This window comes from Podarcis muralis, chromosome 1 (assembly GCF_964188315.1).
Source record: "Podarcis muralis chromosome 1, rPodMur119.hap1.1, whole genome shotgun sequence".
Taxonomy (NCBI): Eukaryota; Metazoa; Chordata; class Lepidosauria; order Squamata; family Lacertidae; genus Podarcis; species Podarcis muralis.
The window spans coordinates 40959185-40981632 of record NC_135655.1 but is presented as its reverse complement, the minus strand read 5'-3'; the positions used below and the strand labels follow the sequence as shown (position 1 = coordinate 40981632).

General features: G+C 39.2%; 1 protein-coding gene across 14 annotated transcripts in view; it reads right to left on the bottom strand.

Moving 5' to 3' along the window:
- Positions 1-22448, bottom strand: part of RYR3 (ryanodine receptor 3) — a 293341-nt gene that overhangs the window by 67245 nt on the left and 203648 nt on the right. For 8 of the 14 annotated variants that reach the window (XM_077926602.1, XM_077926563.1, XM_077926598.1 and 5 more), the window contains exons 61-70: positions 21208-21309; positions 20606-20655; positions 19422-19482; positions 18251-18489; positions 16717-16798; positions 13774-13904; positions 11224-11541; positions 8941-9181; positions 6294-6381; positions 6068-6160 (exon numbers count right to left, since the gene is read on the bottom strand). In XM_077926602.1, coding sequence (XP_077782728.1) covers positions 6068-6160; positions 6294-6381; positions 8941-9181; positions 11224-11541; positions 13774-13904; positions 16717-16798; positions 18251-18489; positions 19422-19482; positions 20606-20655; positions 21208-21309 — 1405 coding nt within the window. The remainder of the gene's footprint in view (positions 1-6067; positions 6161-6293; positions 6382-8940; positions 9182-11223; positions 11542-13773; positions 13905-16716; positions 16799-18250; positions 18490-19421; positions 19483-20605; positions 20656-21207; positions 21310-22448) is intronic. The other 6 variants (XM_077926595.1, XM_077926608.1, XM_077926615.1 and 3 more) reach the window with 2 other exon arrangements.

The following is a 22448-nucleotide window of genomic DNA, read 5'->3' as shown; positions in this document are numbered from 1 at the left end:
AGATTACATAGGTAAAAGTTAAAGAGCAAACGCCTTATAAACTTTATAATCTTCATTTACCAGGATGGTTTAATACTGAGCCTTAACACAGTGTTTTCTATTTGAAGTTTCTGATTTTCACATCTGAAAGATACTCATTGTGAAGCTGTGTAAGGGAATGGGGTCCATGATTCAAAAACAGTGTATTGAAATACATGAAAAAATGAATCTGGGAAACTATATTTGGAGGATAGAGGTACATTAAAGCATTTCTGCAAAATATTTAAATATGCTAAAGCTAGATAGCCTAAAAAGAGTGTAACATTTATAAGGGGTTTGTTCTTTCAATTTTTGTGCCAGTTATCAAACGCAGACACCCCACTTCTGATTCAGTTAAAACAGTCAATTCCTATTTTGGATTCTGCATGAAAATGTGTTGTGTGAATATTTTCTTTTGTTAGATCCCTGACCTAGTACATGTGCATAAAGTTATGGGCTGAGATCACATATACCATAACAAGTTAATATTTACTACTACCAGTTTTGTCAGAATTAGACACCTGTTTTGGAGGGATGAAAAGGTGTGTAGAGGCTAAATTCAGGTTGGCCTTGCTCCCCCTCCCCCGCCCCCCGCATGTCTGCTGCCACATTATGGGCATTTAGAGATCAGACCTCAATCTGTTTATTCCAAAAATGTAGCATGACTCTCAGTATATAAATTTGGATTTCATTATATAAAGCCATTCAAATCAGTTGTAGGATTCAAAATTCAAGATACATTTCTTCTTGTCTGCTCATGTCTGAGGAATATAAAGGAATATAAATGTACATATGCTGAAAATCTGAGTCTGCATTTCAAACATACTTTTCGCATGCAACTCTTGTATTCAGAGTTATTGCCTTTGACATGTATTTGGCACTGAATAAATTGTGCATCTATCTGCACATAATGATTTGATAATTTTAGCATCATTTGGATGCCAATTTGTATTCAATGTGAGTATGCAAGTTTTTCATGGGGCTGCTAAATATTATTAGGATGCAACAACAAGAAAAGTTGGGTTATGTGACTGAATCAATTATGCAAATTAAGCAAAATTGGGTTATTTTTCTTATTTTGTATAATGTAACATAGAAACTCGTTGGCACAACTGGCTAGCTTCTTCTTCTAATGAGACACACAACTACAGCTAGTCCACCAATAGCTCAGCTGGTCAGAGCATGGTGTGGCTAATGTCAAGGTTACTGGTTTGATCCTTGTAAGGGACAGTTGCATATTCCTGCATGGAAGGGTTTGGAGCCGAAGATCCTCAGGGACCCTTTCCAACTCTAGAATTGGGTGATTCTACATCTTGACCTACCGGTTATTAGGCCTCACTTGCCTATTCCATGGATGGATAAGGACATTGCTTTTCAACGAAATCTGAGAGTTTTAAAAAAATAGTTCTGTGATGAATAACAAATTTTGTATTTCCCCTGCATTTTAGAACTGTGATATGCATTCGCCCTGGGTTTGCACACTGGCTGTCAAACAAATGTCCTATATCCGTCATTTCTATACAGGCAACTCTCAACTTACGTTCCGGAGGTAGCATGTGAAGCCAAAATTGCATATTGTTAAAACACACTGGTTTCCAGGGTGGGTGGGATTGTCAAAGTATTGTTTCCCAAATGCTCGTCCACTTTCCACCTCTTTTATTTTTATTTTTATTTACCAAGCATGTAAAGCTGAATGCACACAAGTTGTGAGTTACCTGTATAGAGTTCTGCCTTGACTGTGGAACTAGAATATATCTCTGCTTTGCTCTTGAAGTGTAAGCGTTCACCCTGAGTTCTCTTAATTAAGACTGGGGTATGTGAATCACCCTATGAACAAACAGTATCTTAAGTTTAAGAACTGGGCTACATGAAATAAATGGATATGTAAATACTGCATCATGTTTAGATAAATATAGATGTGATATAAACTGCAGTAAGAAATAATTACATCTGCATGCCTCCTTCATGAAAACACCCACACAAAGTTAAAAAATAACAGATTAATGGAGTGGCGTATCTGTTTCAGTAACCTATTGACAAGAATCTGTTATTTCACAGTACAGCCCAAGTAACTGATCTTTCTCAGACTAAATGTTCACTAACTTACCATTCCCCTCCGAGCAATCTGCTGCCATATTATCAGGAAAAAAAGTTAAAAAAAACTTGCTCAGCTTTAAATAAATTCAGTTTGATAAAGGTTAACAAAATAGTTGCATTTTTTTTAAAAGTAGCATTCAGCTGTAAATCTGTAATATTTATGTTATGTATCTTCTGCATACAATAGTAAAGTTGGTATAACATATTTCAACAGATACATATATTATGTATTCCATACCATATGTACAATTTTAATTTTCATAATGCACTCCAATTTCCCAGCCAACCATCTTTAGCCAGTGAGCACAACACGGAGTTTGAGTAACATAGGAAAAGTGAATTATACATTTTTGGCCATTCTTTTGGGATGTTATCAAGAATAATAAAAGGCTGAAAAGTTGGTTATTTTATGGCATTCTGGACGATGCCTTATCTTTGAGACTTCTTTGTTAAGTTGATATTTAGGCACCACTCAAAAGTGGACATTTCCCATGGCTCAGACAATAGGAAACAGCCAGTATTAACCCTTCTTCAAAAACCTGGGGTAGAGGCAAGGGCATAGGAAATGGGGCGGGGGGCAGACCACCCCAGATGCCCTCACTGAGGGGAGTGACATTTGGCGCACTGCCCACTTGTGACTCCCAAGCCTTCCCCCCTTTGTTTTGACAGCTTGGGGGAGGCTTGGGAGTGGTGGGTGGGTGGCGCGCCAAATGTCCGCCAGGGGCAGCTTGCTCTGCCCCCGTGGAAGGCTCGCTCCGCCCCCGGCTGCAGGGTGCACACGCCACTCCGAGAACCTGAGTGGCTATCTCACGCCAGGGAGGGCACCCTCCGCACCATGCCCTCCTTGGGAGCGTGCCCGCTCTTGGTATGTTCCACTGCTGGGTAGAGGCTACTCCTTCTTACAAACGTATTCTTCCAAAGCAGGATAATGATGAAGTCTGGTCAATCCTACAGCTTTGTACTGCTTGGTATCGATGCTGCTCTTTCTCTTCTTCTCCTCTGCCACCCTTAAGATTCTAAAGCCTGAGCATGTGCAGTCATGGAAGCTCATTAGGCTTCTCAATCTCAGGTGCTGATTCAACTCTAGTTCACGTTCTCTAGTCTGCCTATTCCAAAAGCCCTTTTAAGCAGTGGTGGAGCTTCACATTCTTCCTCTGCCAGTGCTTTTAAGGGATCCATTATTTTTCCTGCTCCCCCTAGATTCTTGCTAGCCAAAGCAGAGATTCAAGAAGTCAATTTTTCTCTTGCCTGCTGCCTTTTCTGTTTTCCTTGCCTGACCCAGGAGTTTCAATGCACCTCAGTTCTACCTCTTTGGCATTGCCCACCAAAGCTGAGAACAGTGTCTCCTGCTTCTGTCCTGCCTACCATCTTCCTATCTTTCTCTCTCTCTCTGTGTAACTGTGTTTTTAAGAACAATTTTGGCTTCCTACCTTTGTGTGCTATGACTGTTTTAGACGCCACTTTCTGGTCCTCCTTGCCCAGTGATACATGACTGCGGCCTAGTCTGCAACGTCAGCCCAGAGAGGAAGAAGCCTATTATGCCTTCCTAAGCAGTGCTTAACCCAGGCATAGGCAAACTCGGTCCTCCAGATGTTTTGGGACTACAATTCCCATCACCCCTGACCACTGGTCCTGTTAGCTAGGGATCATGGGAGTTGTAGCCCCAAAACATCTGGAGGGCCAAGTTTGCTTGTGCCTGGCTTAACCCATCCAGCCTTTCCAATTCCTCTTAGGCCTTTGGGTTTGCTCTTTCATGTGTGCATGCTAGTTTAGTCATGGATAGACTCCATTAGCTCATCTTCTCAACTAAAGAAGTGTATATTGTTGTCGAGCTATTCCCACTGCCACAACAAGTATTGTTGCTAAGCTATTCCTTTCTGAAGTATTAATAATGTGTAGATTTTGATTCTCTTTGTGTGTGCAAGAAACAACATCTCAATTTTTAAGACCCGTATGAGTGTAAGTTACATCTGCCGAGATGTGCTATTGCCAGTATCTTAAAGATCTTAATTCACAGGACTCCTAGAACATGTATATGTGAAACACATTGCCTGTCAAGGCAGTTTGCTAGCATAGGAGAAAGCAGTCTTTCAAAGCTCCCAAGCTATTCTTGTCTGCATAAGTCAATTCTGTATGTGCCCCCAAAACAAAGTGGATGATTACTTTCAATGGGAAAAAGACAGGGGACAAACAACAACCAGACTGACAGAACTTCTTAAAGGGAGGAAGATTTAGTTCCAGTAATAATTGTCCCTAATCTTGACTTTCAGGATTCTTTTTGAAAATCTGCCCCTGATTGGTTGTGAAATTGACATAGAAATGATGCCTACGCTCAACAAGGAAAAAAAATAGGATTGTTTCATCTTGCAGTTCAATTGATAATGGCCTCAAATCCCAAATTTTTAAGCAGTTATCAACTGTGAAAGTCCTGGCCAGGGGATAGTTTTCCAATCAAAACTTGAATACCAAGGGGCAGGCATACTGAAAGCAACAAACCTATCATGACTGCTTTTTTCCATTGTGCAAAGATACTTCAATACTGTTACAGTGAAATAATCACACATCTGGTCATTCATATATATATGGTTGTTGACAAGAAAGGTTTAACAACAGGAAACTGGTTTAATAGCAGAAAGCCAAATTTAAAAGTATTATTATTTATAATAAATTTCATTTAATGACCAACCACAGGTACTTGGTACTTAATTACGCTTGGTTTTCTGTGGCACAATATCTGGTTAAAAATAATTTTCAACAAGACAGCATTGGGTGCTTGAAAAAGTACCAGATACATGTCAGGTTATAATGTATAAAATCATTTAGCATGTATGTTTCAGAGAGTAAGAAAACTAGAACAGCTGAAAATGTCCTTCAGGTATGGAATAAGAATGGGTCACTTGTGGATAAGGCAGTAATTATTTGTGCTCATACACGCACAATTATACATTCTCCCTATGTACCCCCACACACCCCTATGTGATAAATCTACATAAGGACACCTCCTCCTAAAGACACATCAGCTCCAGTGTTATGATCCACATCCCATCTTTGGGAGACAAACTGATAGTTGGGTCTCACCTGAATGGTGAATTTTCGTGCCCCTCACTGGGTCAATGCATTTTTAAAAAATGAATCCACACACATTGATTCAGCAGAGGGACACTGGAAATGAGGAATGCGCCACAAATCTCAGTGTGTTCAGCTGTACAGATGCATTAAAGTGACTTAATTTATAACACTATTTCTAACACCGACAAATGCTAAAAACATTTGTTTTGCATTTTCAGATAATTAATTTGATACCATGCCTTTTTGTTTAGACCTTCCCTGCTCCTCTACTGAAATGCAATACAATCCCCTTCCAAAAAAATACCCATGATCATCTCAGAAAGAGTGGACTTTCTCAGATGTAGCCTCAGACATTTTAGCATCCCCAGTTCGTCCCATACAGATATTCTAATACAGGCTTTTCTAGTGACATTTTGGGCTATGTGTAGATCGAGCAGATATATCTTAACAATTTTGATATCCCCACAATGTATTATGTTTTAGGTAATGTTATTTTACTACAGTGAAAAGCAAACTGTCTGCTGTATCAATAGGAGATGAAAACTCAGTATCAGTACAATAGAAATATATGGCAGGGGAGGGAGAATCAAAATCCCAAGACCAGCTGGGTGGAAAGGGAAGGAGCTAAAGTAAAAAGAAGTACTTCAGATCCATTTCTGGTAAACTTTCACCCCATCATGTGGGTGCATCAAGGGGAAAAGGCTTTTAGTCAGAAAATTTACATGACAATATATGGTAAATACAATTGATATTCATATTAAGAAGCAACTACTTCTAAACTTATCGGCAAAGAAATGCAGTTTGCTACAGTCTGTGTCATTGTTACAAAGTACAAATAATTTAGCAGATACACTTGGACCAATCTAAATACTTTCTGACTTACTTTTGACATCTTACTCTTGCTGTCTCCTGTCAAAAATGCCAAGTTGTTGATTTCATTCTGAATAACAAAATTTTGTTCTTCTCGCTTGAAATTCTGAAATAAATATAATACCAAAATGCAGTTTACATAAATGCTGAGAAACAGGTCGGTGACATTTATAGATATGCATAACATTTCTAAATATGTGTATTATAAAAATGAAAAAAAAAAGGAATCTTTGTCATACATGTGATTTACACCAGAGAATGAAGACTTCAGCTACCATTCGGAAAAGTTCATCAGAATCTGCATCTGGTTTCTTAAGCCAGTTTGATCTAAACAAAAAAAAAAACAAAATACATTTATTAGACTACAGTATTATTTCAACACGTTCTATACTGAACATTAGCAGTCCTACTACTCCCCTTTCAATTGCTTCTTCCTACACTTTGTTTCTGAAAAGTATGATAGCAGCACCATAGGTAAAGGTAAAGGGACCCCTGACCATTAGGTCCAATCGTGACCGACTCTGGGGTTGTGGCGCTCATCTCGCTTTATTGGCCGAGGGAGCCGGCGTGCAGCTTCTGGGTCATGTGGCCAGCATGACTAAGCTGCTTCTGGCGAACCAGAGCAGCGCACGGAAACACTGTTTACCTTCCCGCTGGAGCAGTACCTATTTATCTACTTGCACTTTGACGTGCTTTCAAACTGCTAGGTTGGCAGGAGCAGGGACCGAGCAACGGGAGCTCACTCCGTCGCGGGGATTCGAACAGCCGACCTTCTGATCGGCAAGCCCTAGGCTTTGTGTTTTAACCCACAGCGCCACCCACTGCAGCACCATACTGCAGTGTAAAACTGTGTGTTTCTGGGTGTTGGAAAGATGCTTACTACTCCCTTTTATTGATAGGCAAATACATCAATAGGCACCTCTACTCAGCAGTCTCATTGGGCAGTAGCCAAGTAAACAGCACCACTAGCTTAAGTTCTCTGCAACTGAACTTCCTCTCCCCAGATGCCCACCACAAATATATTCTGGGAGTTCACCCAACCCTCCAGAGCAGGTGATGGACACATTGGGAGCGTGAAAGTTTCATTGTGCAGCCAAAGTGCTTGAGTGAGCAGAACTGTTTAACTGGCTATTGCCCACTCAGTTCTATGGCACATACCTCCAAGTAAGTGTGTAGAGAAGATGTGGGGAACTGCTGAAACTCCAGGTGTTGCTGAATTACAACTCCCATCAACCCTAGCTAGCATGGCCAATGGCCAGGGATGATGAAAGCTGTAATTCAGCATCATCTGGAGGTTCCACAGCCTGTGGAGTATTTATACACATTAACCCCAAAGTAAGTTCAATTAAACCAATAGGATTTATTTATGACATGTATCACAATTCAAAGTATAGGCAATCCTTTTTGGTGGGGGTTATGTTCTGGATGCCAGCATGTGTCGGTGGAGTGTGTGTAAGCCCAGTCTGCCCCTGTTCTGGCCCTTTTTGTGACGTCTTAATGGCATTTTGGGGCTACTTCCAGGTTCAGCGCTGTCTGCACATGCATGATCACATGTCATTTGGATGCACCTAAATCAGTCATTGCCTGTACTGTATTCAATTTTCATAAAACCACCACCCTATCTGATACAACTAGATATATTTTGTAGCAAGAACATCTGTAGATTTCTTTGTAACAGAACTGATAGTAACTCCTGTGGCCACCTTAATGATTTGCACATTCATTTTGGTATAATCTTCCAGGGCATACAGCCCACTTTATAAGATGAATAAAGTGGTCTAGAATGTTTCTTCCCCTAGGATTATACACTGTCTCTAAAACAGATATGGCTTAAGAAAAAGTTTATACTGTATTTAAATATGTATGTGTGCTTGTTGATGATGAATTGTCGAAACTGCCACGCAGCATTTGGATTCAAGCTTTCAAGTCAGAAAATGATTTTATACTTTAATGGGCATTGCTGATTCTTCCATTTAAATACCTTTAGACATTCATAAGAATTTTACAACACTAAAATATTCTGAACTGTAAAAATGTTACAAGTAAGCTGTATCAGGAAGCAGAGAGCAGACACGACTTAATTAAACTGTTTTTGTGGCTGTGTCATTTTTATACTCTCATTTATCTTTAACATTTTTAATTCTTCTTTTTATTCTGGTACTTCACAGAATTAAAGTTAATGTTTAGGCAATCATTCACATGTTCTTTTCTCTGCCTAACCTAAATTTAGTGAAGCTTGAGGTCAGAAACATTCACTTTGTTCTATTCCTTATTGATTTTTTCAAGAAAGCAGTCTATTCTTCCTTGTGTCAGGTGTCAAAGCTATCAAACTTTCCACTTGCATTCCACTTGCTGGCATTAGTTAACACTGTTTGCTCATCCATGAAATGACCTTGAATTGTATGGCCTAGATAGGAACTATCTGCCTTTCAACTGGGTCTAGGGGGACCTTTTTATTTTGTAAAAGACAAAAGATTTATACAATCTGAAGAGAAACCAGATTACCTTTGGGGCACAAGTTATGCGTAAACAAAACCATATATATTAAAGACACTACAATCTCCTCTGTGCCTAACTTTTCTGAAGGAAACACCAACCCCAATTAAGTGCCAAGACCCCTAGAATCTCACACCACACAGCAGAGCTTGGTTGGGGTGGTCCATAACAAAATTTAGGGCAGGAGGAGGAGGAGAGCAGTTTTGGTTTTACTATCTATTTGAATGGACTGTTGCTGTTTTAAACTAAACTAACCGTTTAGGTAGTTTTCCATTTTTAGTTTTATATTGTTTTATTGTTAGCAAAATTAGGAACATAAATTTTATGTTGAGGTGCAGGATATAAATACAAAAAATCCATTTAATCCCCTTTAGTTACAGATTCTCCTACCTGTTGTTGTCCACATAGCGGATCAACATAGGATAAAAAGCATAAAGGTCGCGGCAAAGAACTGCAAATTCATCTAGAATGAGGAGTTCTGCTTCTTGGGTATCCGTTTTGCTGTCTGCTTTCAGTTGTTCCTCCTCCATCACTATCTTTATGGCTTTCTTCTTTAATTTCTCCAGTGTTGGGATAAAATGACTTTTCAACAGATCCGGCCTGGCCTTGCTAATGATTGGCTGAGCATACACTATATACAAAACACATTTCTATAAATATACATTTAAACATATTTTGTTACTCTGTAAAAAGTAGCTTCATAATAGCACTGTGACTGTAGACATCAGTACAATGCAACAACAAACCATGTTTTCCTGTAATTTGCACAGGCTGACTTAAATCTTGGGCTCATGTGCTCCCCACTCCTCTTGAGAGGAAATGTAACTTGTCTCTGTAAAGGAATGACCTGAAACTTTGGATGCACCCAGAACTCACCAATTGGTGGTTTGTACTGCTAATGGTTTGATACCCTGGCATACTAACAAACTGGTTTGAACAAACCACAGTTTGGTGAGTTTGGATGCAACAGCAAATCATTGTTTGTTTCAAATGAAACACAGGAGAGTTAAATCTCTTACCCTTGCATGTGATAGTGAGGGATTGTACAAGACCAAGATTCATGCTACTTGTGAACATTAACAATAAACCATGGTTCACTGTTATATGTGAACTGAGTCTAAAGTCATATCTGCCTGATTATGTATTACCTGAAAGTATACAGGCAGAAATACTTCTATATTAGGTTACGCTTGATATCAAGAATTTGATGAATATTCACATACACATATGAATGCTGACAATTCTAGCCGAGTTTGGGGAATGTCCAAAAATATTTTCCCTACATATCAGCAAGTGTCAATTCTAACCATTCTATTTTGATGACATTCACCTGTGTATCTATGAGTTTTTAGAAATCCAGACAATCTGTCTGGGATAGTCAGTGGTCACACCTGCAGGTTGACATTCACCAAATTTCAGGCATCACAACATATTGTAATATTGCATTTGATGGTTTAAGACAGGCATAAGCAAACTCAGCCCTCCAGATGTTATGGGACTACAACTCCCATCATCCCCAACCACTGGTCCTGTTAGCTAGGGATGATGGGAGTTGCAGCCTCAAACATCTGGAGGGCTGAGTTTGCCTATGCCTGGTTTAAGATATGCTGTAGACTGCTTAGAGATCTGTTTTGGCTATGTAAAACACCATAGAATTTGCCTAAATAAATAAGCATAAACATTATACATGTTTAATAAATATATAGGAATCCTGCCTCAAGACAGGGAATTTATGTATCTGAACTTGGGTTCTTTCATTAAAAATGGTGTATATGTGAAACAGTGTACTCAAACTATCAAGTGGCTTAACCAAGCCACATGTAAGTAACCAATTGGACTGTTGGATATTTAAATGCAGTCAAACCAACAATTCATGATTTGCTAGATAGTCACATGATAGGGGCTGAGGCTCACAGAGTCTTCTTGTAAAATCTGCTAGAGAGAACTCTGCAAGAACACTCCCATTGTGCCCTGACAGGAAGAGGGAGTAGCTATATATCCTCCCTGCCTGGGCACACTCTTTTCCTGCTCTTCTCCACCATGCCAGCAACATGCAACATCTGCATTTCTGAGTGCCGGGCTCTGACTGCATCAACTTGTTGTTCATTTTTCTTAAGATGGTTCAGTGAGTTTTCTTTTGGAGAACCCACAAAATGTAAAATAAAAAAATGGTAACACTACAACTAAACTAGGCCTTTGTCTCAATGAAAGATGAAAATATTTTCCTGACTGCTGTGGACCACATCTGATGCAATCAAATGAAAACCATGAGAACTCTTCATATATGTATCCATCCATTTTGTAGCTTTAAAAACAGGACAGGTCTGTGCCACAAGAGTTTTCAGGGAGACTTACATGCGCTTAATTAATGGATAGTATTTTCTCCTAGCTCTACAGATATTAAAAATTATTTCCAAACACATAATGATACCAGGAATGTTCAGGAATGCAGGACCCCCAATTTTTGAACCAAGCATATATTATTTAGATTTTACTGAGATTTTACCATTTAACTAATTTAATAAAAAACATTGATTCTAAAATGTAAATCTGACTGTGAGAGAAAGCTTTCGTAAAAGAAGTACAACTATTGGGGAATTAATGCTTTGTTGATATTGACAAATAAAGCAGCTCTAGTAATCAGTTGTTTAAATGAAATTTGTCACGAGGTACCTGCTATTCGCTTCATCCAAGTTGCCTCATCTATCCCCAGGTTATTGTTGATGATCTTCAAAATGTTCCCCAGTATTATGCTGAGATGTTCAGAAGTTACCATTGTGCAGCAGGGGCCAGTACTTTCAGCATTTTCAGGCCCCCTTTCCCACCAGTATGATAGATAGTTGCATAACATGGGCAAGATCACCTCAATCACGTGTGGCATTTCAGTATATCTGGCTCCAGATTCTGCCAAGCTGTTTATTTCTTTCATTAAGCCATCCAAGTGAGGGATTTCTGGACACATTTCTTCTACGGTTTCAGGCATGCCTAAAACTTCATATTATGACATAATAATTTTGGGGTGGTTAACATACTTAATGCTTAAAATAGCTAAAGCACAATTTAAATCATTTTACTTCCACCGTAACTCTGACACATTCTGCATGGATACAAACATGATTCATTAGTTCCCTCTACTGTTCAACAGCAATAGTTTTTGGTTTTTTGTTTGGTTCCATGCTTTACATGGAGCTTTTTATTAATTCCATAACACTTTGGGCCTAGCTCTCACAATCAGATAATGTAGTAAACCTGTGTTTACAATGTGTACTACTTCTGATTATTGTGGAGTCACATGACTGAATGCTATGCCATTTAAAAAAATCTACACAAAGCAGGATGTTGCGCCATAAATGATTGTGCTGCCAGAATACTATATGCCAGAAAAACAATAGCATGTTAGCAACTAAAGTACAGTTGAACAAAAGATGAGCATGTTCCTTTAAAGATGGCTTTACGTTTACTGCATTCTGTGGAAGTGGATTAAATAGGCATGAAGCAATTGAAAAAGGTTTTAATGTTATTATTATTTCATTTATGAATCACCAATTGTACCTTGAAGCAATATAATAAAAAACATATGAAACAATTGCAAATTAAAAACAATTAAAAACAATTACACAAAACAGTATAAAGCAATAACAAAACACACTCTAAAATCAATTCCATTCCAATAATAGAACCAACTGAACCTTTATTTCTATAAATGCAATGCATTTATCAGATACAATGGATAAATTATGAAATATCGGATTGTCTTCTGCTACCCACTTAGGTTTTAACATTTATGGTCATCGTGCTTAGGATGGTGTGTGTGGCATCGCCCTTTGACTATGTAATAAGCAACCAGCCTTTTTCCCAACTTTGAAGCTGCAGGAGGTGGGTGAGGCATATTGTGCCAACTATGGAATGATCACCTTGCCTTCCTAGCTCAAAGATTGTGAGGAAGATTGAGGATCACTTGACTGCTGTGTTGTCCTGGTGCCCAGAGTGCCTGTCCACATCAGGATAAATCAGCAAGGCTTCCTTGAGTGTTGTTCTTCACCACTATCATGAACACTGCCACCCACCAGCAGCTGAGGCCAAGATACCCCTCATCTCTCTTTCCAGAGGAAATAAAGTTTGGGGCCAGGGGGCTTCATCAACTGCTGTTGAGAAGCAAAGCTCTAAGCCTCTCTGCTTTGATCAGCTAAAGCCAGCATGTTCCTGCCTCTTTCCCATAGGAGGGCTTCTTCAGCTCCTACTTTGCTTCAGGGAGTGGAGGAAAGGGAAGCAATTGGCCAACGATAATTTTTGGCTTGAATAACACTGATGGATAGTCACACCCCCCCATCCCAATCTGGAACCAACACTAGCCATGGAGAAAGAGGAGCCTCAGAAAGTTCCCATTCATATTCTTTTGGTGTCATGCAGATTGTATTCCTGCTGCAATTACAGCACCCCCTGCTCTGAAATATGTTTACTCTGAAATGTTTTAGATTGCAGAGGCATCACAAGATAACAAACGGCAGAGTCCAAATCTTGATTTTATCAGAATGATATTTCAGACCTTTCAAGATTTCATAAAGTAGAGAGAGAATTTTTGCCATTCTATTAGCAAATTTCCTTGCATTCCAAATTCTTAACAACTTGATTTCCTTCAAAGCGCTTGCTCTTCCAAAGTTTTTGTTTTGGTGAATAATGGTGATCCAGGGCCACTTTAAACATTCAAAACCACTTTCATGAAATGTGCCCTTAGGTTTTCTATGGCTGGATTTTCATGGAGAGTGTAAAGTGTGACAGAGACAACCAAACTTAATTTCCTGACCATTTGTATAATCGTGATTTTTCCCCCCAGCCTCTGCAATCTTCAGAATTATGTCTGGGTGTTTGTGACTGTATCGGACTGTATCTAAATAAGATCATCGTTTGAATGCATGAAAAGTCAAGTATGAATATAGTATGTACAGATAGATTAGTGCGGCTACCTAATTTCACCAATGCACTTAAATGGGCACAGAGATAAAATAGCATGGCGAACTGGCTAAATGCTTAGCATTTAACTAAGCTATAAACATTACCATTCCAAGACATTTCCACAATAATTTCAGTCAAACAATACTATCAAAGGAGTTAAGTGGAAAGATATGATAGTTCCAAATACAGTGCAATAAAGGTCTAAAAACAGACAATAAGGATGCAGTTTATTTCTCAGTTCAACTTTTTATAGCAGAGTACTGTACTTACTAGCTCTCTCTCTTGCAGTTTTTGTGTTGAAGACAGACAGGGGATTGTAAAGATTGAGAGAAGGTTCAAGAAAGGCTACTGGAATGGCAGCTGCAAGAGACGCTAAGCACTCACCAAGAGCCGGACGTTGTCTGTAAACGAAAGAACACTATCAGTTCTTTCACAATACATCTGAAGTAAAAAACCAACCCCACAATATATCAAATCCAATTGACACATTACATTTATTTTATCAGTAGCAAGTTTCGGTTTGCAATGTTTTCTTAACAGTCCTTCCCTATCAAAAATGTCTTCAAATTAAATAGTCTAATTGGGTAGCAAGTATATTTAAATCTGGAAGGCAGTGTCATGTTCAACCACATCTTGTGGATAATCAAAAGTAACAGTCAAAGAAATTATTTTCCTTGAGCAATAGATGAAGCCAAACTCTCAGGGACCAAATTTCAAGTCATAATCTTAGTTGGCACAGGCAGGTTTCTGTACATTACAGTATTCAATACTAGTAGTAACCTTTTGGAATGATTAGATTGATACATTTTGATCAATTTAATAAACAAATTGTATATTATTTGATTTGAAATCTGGTGGCAAGGGGAGGAAACTGGATTCATTATTATGGATTGATATTTTGTTTGTACTGATTTCCACAGAAAATAGAAGGGTGAGAGATCAAGGGTGCAGGTCTGGCTTCAAGTTAATGGGTGCCCTTGGACACAGTATCAATAGGTCCAATTGGCCCTTCCTTTCCTCCACAAAACTCACCCATCCCTTTTATCCCCACCAATTATCACTAACCGGCTACTGCAAAAGGTGTGCACATTGAACATAGACTTAATCTATCATGATCAGTCACTACCTTTTTGAAACTCATTTCCAGTGGACTCCCACATTATAATTTTCTCCAAGATTTCATGTATCTGAAAAGTGAACTTGCGTCCATGATAACTTCTGTCATAACAAAATTGTTGGTCTTTAGTATGCCACAACAACACACTTTTTTAAAACAACAAAGTGTGTTGTTGTGGCATACTAAAGACCAACAATTTTTTTTATGACAGAAGTTATCATGGATGTAAGTGATTAAAGAATTATTGGCCCAGAAATTCAGTACCACAGCTGGATAGAGCTTAGTCTTTCCACACACAAAAATCCCGTCCTAGTTAGTCAAAGCTTTCTACATTTCAGCAGTATAATTTTGATGATCACAATCTTATACTCTTGAGGGTCAGAAAATCTCAAATTGAGTAGTCCCTTTAAAATATTTTAATCACTTGAGGAGAATGTCAGCCAATTTAACCAGAATGTGAAATCAACTCAGAATTGGGGAAAAAACCCTTACGGAAATAATTCCTTAACATCAGCAGTTAATGCAGAAGGTTTTTGTTTTTTTAAAGTTTTAACTGCACTTATAAGTTGCTTTAAAAAAAGTAAAATATTCAGAACATCTAGGAAGGAACCTCATTAAGCAGTTAGATGCAGGGGAGAGAGATGATAATAGATGGCCTTGCAAATAATTATCTTATAATATGATCTCTTTCATTGGGTGTGGGGCTTGTCAAACTGAGGAGGGGAAAGAGAAAACCTAAGTAGTTAAAAAAACCTTTCTATCTCAATCGTGGGGATTCGAACCGCCGACCTTCTGATCGGCAAGTCCTAGACTCTGTGGTTTAACCCACAGTGCCACCCGCGTACCTTACCCAATGGTTAAAGTGGGAATCAAAGGCCGTCACAAGGGGGAAATAACCCTGCTCTGAATCACGCTGGGCGGGTGCAGGATCCAGGAGACCCTACATGGCAGCCCCTGCCATTTTCTCCTGGGAGAAGGAAACCAGCTGTGCCTCCTACTTGTCAAAAGGCCGTTATAAAGCCAGCACTAGGGGTGCTTCCAAGGAGGAGGCGGATCTGGCCTCCAAAGAATGTACTGCAGCCATTGCTGCCGCTGCGGCGGCAGCAGCAGTGGACAATGCATTCCGTGGGGGTCAGATCTGCTGCTGCCTGAGGTGGCCGCTTCACCTTGGCTCATGGGTGGGCCAGCCCTGACTTACAGGCGGGCAATACTGGTACGTTTAAGGCTTTAGAGCATTTCCAAGCACATTTAACAGGCAGCCACGTGGGAGCTGAAGGCATGGCAGCACTTGTTTACACACCATGTTTGGTCCCAGCTCTTGGTAGGCCCTGCCGAGTGATTGGCAATTGGCCTGTTCCCCATGTGGCCCACAGTTGGAGCCAGGCAAGCAAGGGTGGTCTACCACTACATTCTCTTCCCTGACAGTCACCAATGTACTCAATATGTAGGAGGGAGTCCTATGACCACCACAATTGTGTGAATTTCCACTTGCAAGCTAATACTGGCAAGCTGTTCTACCTGTCTCATTTCTGCCACCATTTATTTTGTCTGGATTTGTATTCACCCCGCTTCAGTTTTTCACAACTGATATTAAAAAAATTGCAGACACACTGGTGTTCTGAAACACTCTAGAGCAACATTTCACTGAAACATTTCTGGCTTCCAGTGAGCCAAGAGTGGCTATCGAGCCAAAGGCTGCATTGACCCATGGAGAACCTGGGATGTAAAAGTGGGTGCGGCTGAAGTGTAAAAGGGGGCAAGGTGAGAACTGCAGGCCTCAAGGCTGCCTTCTAGAAGCCTTTCCCAATACATTCTGAATACAAGAAAGTGAACTAATGTTTGAAGGGAGGTGGACACACCAACTACCTTTGGAGCAACCAAATTTCCTGCCTTCGAGCAGTAGGACAACACAGTCCCACTTGGAAGTGTCCTAATGCCCAGTGGAGAATACAAGGTATTGTTTAGCTTGCTTGTAAGGAAATGCTTCAGCTACCAAAGGTTACCGGTGTGCTTTATAGAGGCACAATCACTCTTAACTCAGCAATATGCTTAGAGCAACTTTTCATAGTGTATTCAGCTTTTTTCCTGTTAAGTACCTTTCAACATAAATGTTCTTTCCAGTTCCAAGAGAGTACAGGCTACAAAGAATTCTGTAGCATGATACTTGGACATCACCTACTGGGGGAAAGAAAAGAAAAGAAAACACTTATGTTCAGCTACGTCATATTTTTAAATTGAATGTTTTGACCTCTTTATACAGTTTACCCAAACAACAGCCAATTGTTGTATATAGTACTCTCCTAATGCTTTATTCAATTTTATATATTTTTCTAAATAAAATTGTGGTGGTGGACTCTCCTTCCTTAGAGGTTTTTAAGCAAAGGTTGGGTGGCCATCTGTCAGGGATGCTTTAGTTGAGATTTCTGAATTGCCAGCGCTTGAGGTCCTTTCCTATTCTACAATGATATGAGTATACCAATGCAGCCATTTTGGCTGGATACAAAGGTCATGTAATCAGAATTCCACTCACAGGAAGAGTGTTTCTGTCCTCCCCTCACAGAAGGGGAAGGTGGTTTTCATTGATTTGCTCTTTTCCCTGCATCCCACTGAAAACTTGCCCCTTAGGATTAGGGGGCTTGCTGGAACAGAAGGTTGTAGATGGGAAAGATAACTGATAAAAATTTCCTCCCTCCCTTCCATGAATTGAGGCCTGTGCTGGATCAATGACTCTAGGATTCATGGAAGACATGCCATCCAATGTGTTCCTGGACCTAACAAAATTCTAAAATTGGACTGCTGTCTTAATTATTCACAAGGCCCATCTCTCTCTCTCTCTCTCTCTCTCTCTCTCTCTCTCTCTCCCCCCCCCCCCTCTCTCTCATATCCCACACAGTCCCTATGAACCTGATGTAAAAGACTTTTGGATCAGTGGGAGTCTTTTAATTAACTTCAAACAGTGATGGCCCCTGTGAACCACACAGAAGATAGGATATCAGTCTCCACCAATTCCTGGTATATTTCAGCCAGCACTGATGTAAGACCCTTTGCCTAGGAAAAGTACTTAATGAGGCTGACAACTTTTCCCTCTGTTTTTAGCAACTGAATAACAGGCAAAGCTTCAATAGGCAAACTTCCCACCCTTCGCTGCATCCTATTCTGGGACAAGCTGCATCACTTGAATTTCTGCTGCAGGAGACCTCTCAGACAAGATGTGACAATCCTCCATAAATAAAATGGATGTATTGACCACTTAGAATGAAAATCTAGCAACATTCAGGAGGCTACTGTTAATTTATCCCTGAATGAAATCAAAATCCCTGTATTCATCACAAAGGGCTCAAAATTTATTAATATATGAGGCTGGAAGCATATTAGCTGCCATACAGCTTCCATGGAATCTATGTATTAAAAATGAAAATATAATGCAGCTAATTTCAGATTTTGCCATAGCTCATAGCATATTAGAATAAACAAGACAGTAAGTTAAATGCACACTTCTAAAACATGGTTTCAACTTCAGTTGAGTGCAAAGCCTTGACCCATTTTGGAATGAGCAGTGGAATCCTCATTTATTCCTAGTTACAACTGAAACAATATTTGAAAATCAAAGATAAAACTGAGAAGACTTACATAGCAAATCGGTGCCAAAATGATGCTGAGCAACATGTTCAAAAATTGATGTTAGAACAGGCAACAATGCCACTGTTGTATAGTTGATATTCTGCGAGACCCCTTTAATCTGTGTACGGGAATGGGTAAATTTTCCAAGTTTAAGATTTTCTGATGTCTTCTCCAGATCTTCAGCTGCATTTTCAAAGAAGGCACGCAGTCCTGCTTTAACCAGCTCTGAACCTGATTTCATGACGGTTCTACAGGACAATTTATAGAACGTCACTTAGAAATCAAATGCCTATACTTTTCCATAGCAAATCAAGACTTCCTCAATTAATGTCTGTTTCTTTGAAATATAGGTGTCTACATTGACCAGACATATACCAGTAATTACATGGCTATTCAACAGTTCTTACTAAGCATGTTAAGAAACTATGTAGGAAATTATGGCGAGGAAGCTAATTTTAGTGCACTTGCACCAAGTCCTATAATGGTGAGATTATTTACCCTGGTGCTATGAAATGAGACTTACTTCTAGCAGGCTTCTGCACAGGGATACGAACATTACACATGTATCAGGAAAAGAGGCTTTCCTCTGCTTCTCAGTTATTGCTCAGTGTACATTTGCAGATTCTTTCTCAGACTCAGATGCCACCTAGGGGTGCTGGTTGGGAAATAGAGGATGCACTCCTGCTTAGATTGCAATTGCTAAAAAGGATAGATTAGTAAAGCTGAAGTGAACTACTTTTAAAAACTGAAATTTTATAACCATATTTTTAATCGTTTTCTACTTTTGCTTTTGACATTTACCTCTACAGGAAATGAAAACAGCACCAAGTCTTAAGTTTTAATGATGAATTTTAAGTACTGCAAAATTCACCACTTTTATACCTTGCTTTCAACTAAACCTCCTGACCATACAATCTACAGATGCCTACTCAGAAGTCTACTCAGAAGTAAGTCTCCTCAAATTCAGTGAGCATATTCGCCAATATGTATAGGATTACAGCCTAAATTGAACAATATATGGGATATGTTACTACATAGCTTTCAAGAAAAATGTTCTGCTGGGAAGTAAATAATTTGGTTCCAATAATTCATTTTTTTGGGGGGGGGGAAATATTTTTGGAAAAAATTATTTGGGTGAAATAGTGTTCACATATAAGATTGATAAAAGGAGTAAACTTACCTTGTGTCTAGTGTCTGAGCTAAGATGTGTAGGCAGCTAACCATTGTAGCAGCATCACTACCTATTCAAAATGAATGGGGAAATGTGTTGCTCTTTTAAATTCTCCTTTTAAAAAGGTAAAATAAAAATTAATACATTTATTAAACCCACTTATGCTGGGGAAATCGAATATTCTTTTAACAAAAGTTGGAATCTTTGTTGATTTTTCTTTTTACATCATCTAATTATTAGATTAATGGATAGCATGTAGACTGCCCTTTCTACTTGCCTTTTATATTTCCCCCCATTCATAATTTACTTGGATTTCTTTGATTAGAGAACTGCCAATCAGAAAATATCTAGAGTGTTCAGGGGAACCAAAAATCCAAAAGATTAGAAGATGTGCAGAATGTGCATCTGTGCCTTGCACCTTTAAGGCTCCAATCTGTGGTCTAAGGCCTCAGTAGAAGGGAGCTGGATCTCACCCATGCTCCTTCTCAGCTCTGTGCTATGATTGTCTCAAAGAGAAGTTTCAGAAGTCTTTCTTCCTTGGCATTTCCCTTCTTCAGCCTCCTGTAAGTGGCTCTCCCATATTTCCCTCCATGCCCTCCCTTCACACTTGTGAGTAAGGACCTCACTCACGAGTCTTATAGTCTTAGCTCCTGGCTGAAAAAACATTTATGGGGGGAAATGTATCTGAGTTGAAGCCAAAAGGGTTTAGGTAATGGTGGGAGCTCCACCAAAGAAACTCACCACCACCACCCATAGCATCACTCTGCAAATTATCAAGTTTCTGTGCAGTTTGTGCAAGGATAGTATATTGTACTTAGCAAGATGCTACGATTGCTCCTCCACAACATACTAAAATTTCTCTTCCAGTAGTATCTAGTACTTTACATGATAATTCTGCATTTGCTTAAATATATTATTGATAACACCGTAGTCGGAAAACAAAGCAGATGTATGTTGATACAGAAGCAGGAAATGGGACTCGTAAACAATTTTTACAGAATTGTCCCAGGGTATGACAGCAGGAGAGCTTGAAAGGACACTACAAAGGGACAGTTCAGGGATACTTTATCTTTAAAAAAATAAAAATCCTTTTCATGATTACTAGCTAAAAAGCAGGCAACAATTTCTCATCAACCCAGAAATATCCCAGACAACTTGTGATGATAACTTAATGAAAATCTTTCTTAACTTACCAAAAAGTGAAATCCTATGTCTAACAAGAGCAGCAAGTTTGCAGAAAAGGCTAAAGCCGAAAAGAATGCAAAACAGCAGGAAAAATACAGAGGGGTTAAAGATTTGTTTAGATAATAAATTAATACAGTAGTGAGGAGCAACTGGGAGAATGGTAGATGTGAAACAAAGATACAAAGTATGTTTTGAATTAAACAGAAGCTGAGTTTGATAATAACTGCATTTAGACATTATTTTCTATACATCTAGGGGGAAAGCGAATACTATTCTAAATATTTTTTTTATTTTCTTTCACAAATAAGCTCTTTGACCACTATATGTTATGTAACCAAATCATTCTGTAATGGTCGTTTCTTTTTGAAGGTACAAAATAAAAGAACTTAAGAATGTGAAAAAATAGAGAATTCAAATTTAAAAAAAATTTGATTACAAATAACAGTTATGTTAAAGCATTGCTACATAAGGTTATGGCACTAGGGGGAAAAACAACTTATAGTTTCTGCTTTATCAGTTCTACTTTTAGTAACCAAATAGTAAGCAAGACAAAATGAAGTTGAGAAGATAAAAGTCATCAGAAGATAATGGAAATAATTATTGGACTTACTTATGAGGGCTCTTTCTTGTCATGGAAAGGAGAACATCCTTTGATGGCTGACTCCTCCCATCCATTTCAAGAAGGCAGGACTTCCAGAGGCTTCTGGAATCTCTGCTGGGAGGAGGAAACCTCTCAGTTTTGGAGGCTTCCAACAGCTGAGGAACAAAAGATCATCTAACCAGAAATAAATGACTATTACTAAGTTCTAATACTGCAACTTAAGTTAACTCCACCAGGACAAGAGGTCATTTCAAGATTCTAGTGTGAAATAATGCAGGATGTCCTCCTTTTCATGACCAGAAAGAACCCTCAGGATAAGCAATGTTTTCCTAGGTCATGCAAGGATATCCTTCAAGCACCAGAACCCATCAAGAGGTGAGACCTAACTTCAATACCCCGCCCACCATCTGTGATAGGATTCTTTGCTCAAATTGTACAGAAGTAGGTGTACTGAGTGCCCATCCGGCAGCTACTCTTCATATATGAGATAATGGTGGGTTAGTAATCAGACCAGCTATGGTGCCTACCCTCAGACTCAATGTGCCAAAATACCTCCTGGTGGCTTAAAAGGTCATTAGTACACTAATGTCATACAGTCTTTGAGGAAGAGAGGCACATATATCTTTTTTTAGAGTATCACACTGCTCCAGGGAACAAGGAGTCCAAAGCCACATATTTAGAGTTGCTCTAGAAATCTTTCTGTCCCAAGAAACTATGGAAGAAAATAAACAAGGAATCTGAAGCACAATTACTTATTTAGTAAATATTGTTCTCCATAAATACATATTGAGTATCCAACATGTATCCAACGTAAGCCAGCCTCCCCCCCCCCCTCTCTCTCTCGTGGAATGAGTTAGGGGGAAAATAGGAGAGAACCAATTCCTGCATTCTGTGGGACAAATTACTTTAGGGAATCACAGAATCATAGAATTGTAGAGTTGGAAGGGACCCTAAAGGCCATCAAGTCCAACCCACTGCAATGCAGGAATCTCAGCTAAAGCAAGATTTCATAAATCTTCTAAATAAAGACATCAGTGCCTGGGTTCCTGAAAGGCAAGAGCATACAGCTAAGACATCCTTCCTGCCACCAGATATCCTAACTGCCACCAGGAACTGGACTTTCAAGGTCAGGAGTTGGTCTGAGAGCATATGAATTGCCTTAAAATATGGTTTTGTCAACAATAAGAAGAGCCTGATGGGAGAATTATATGAAGAGAATATATGCACTGGAAGTAGACTAATTAAACAGA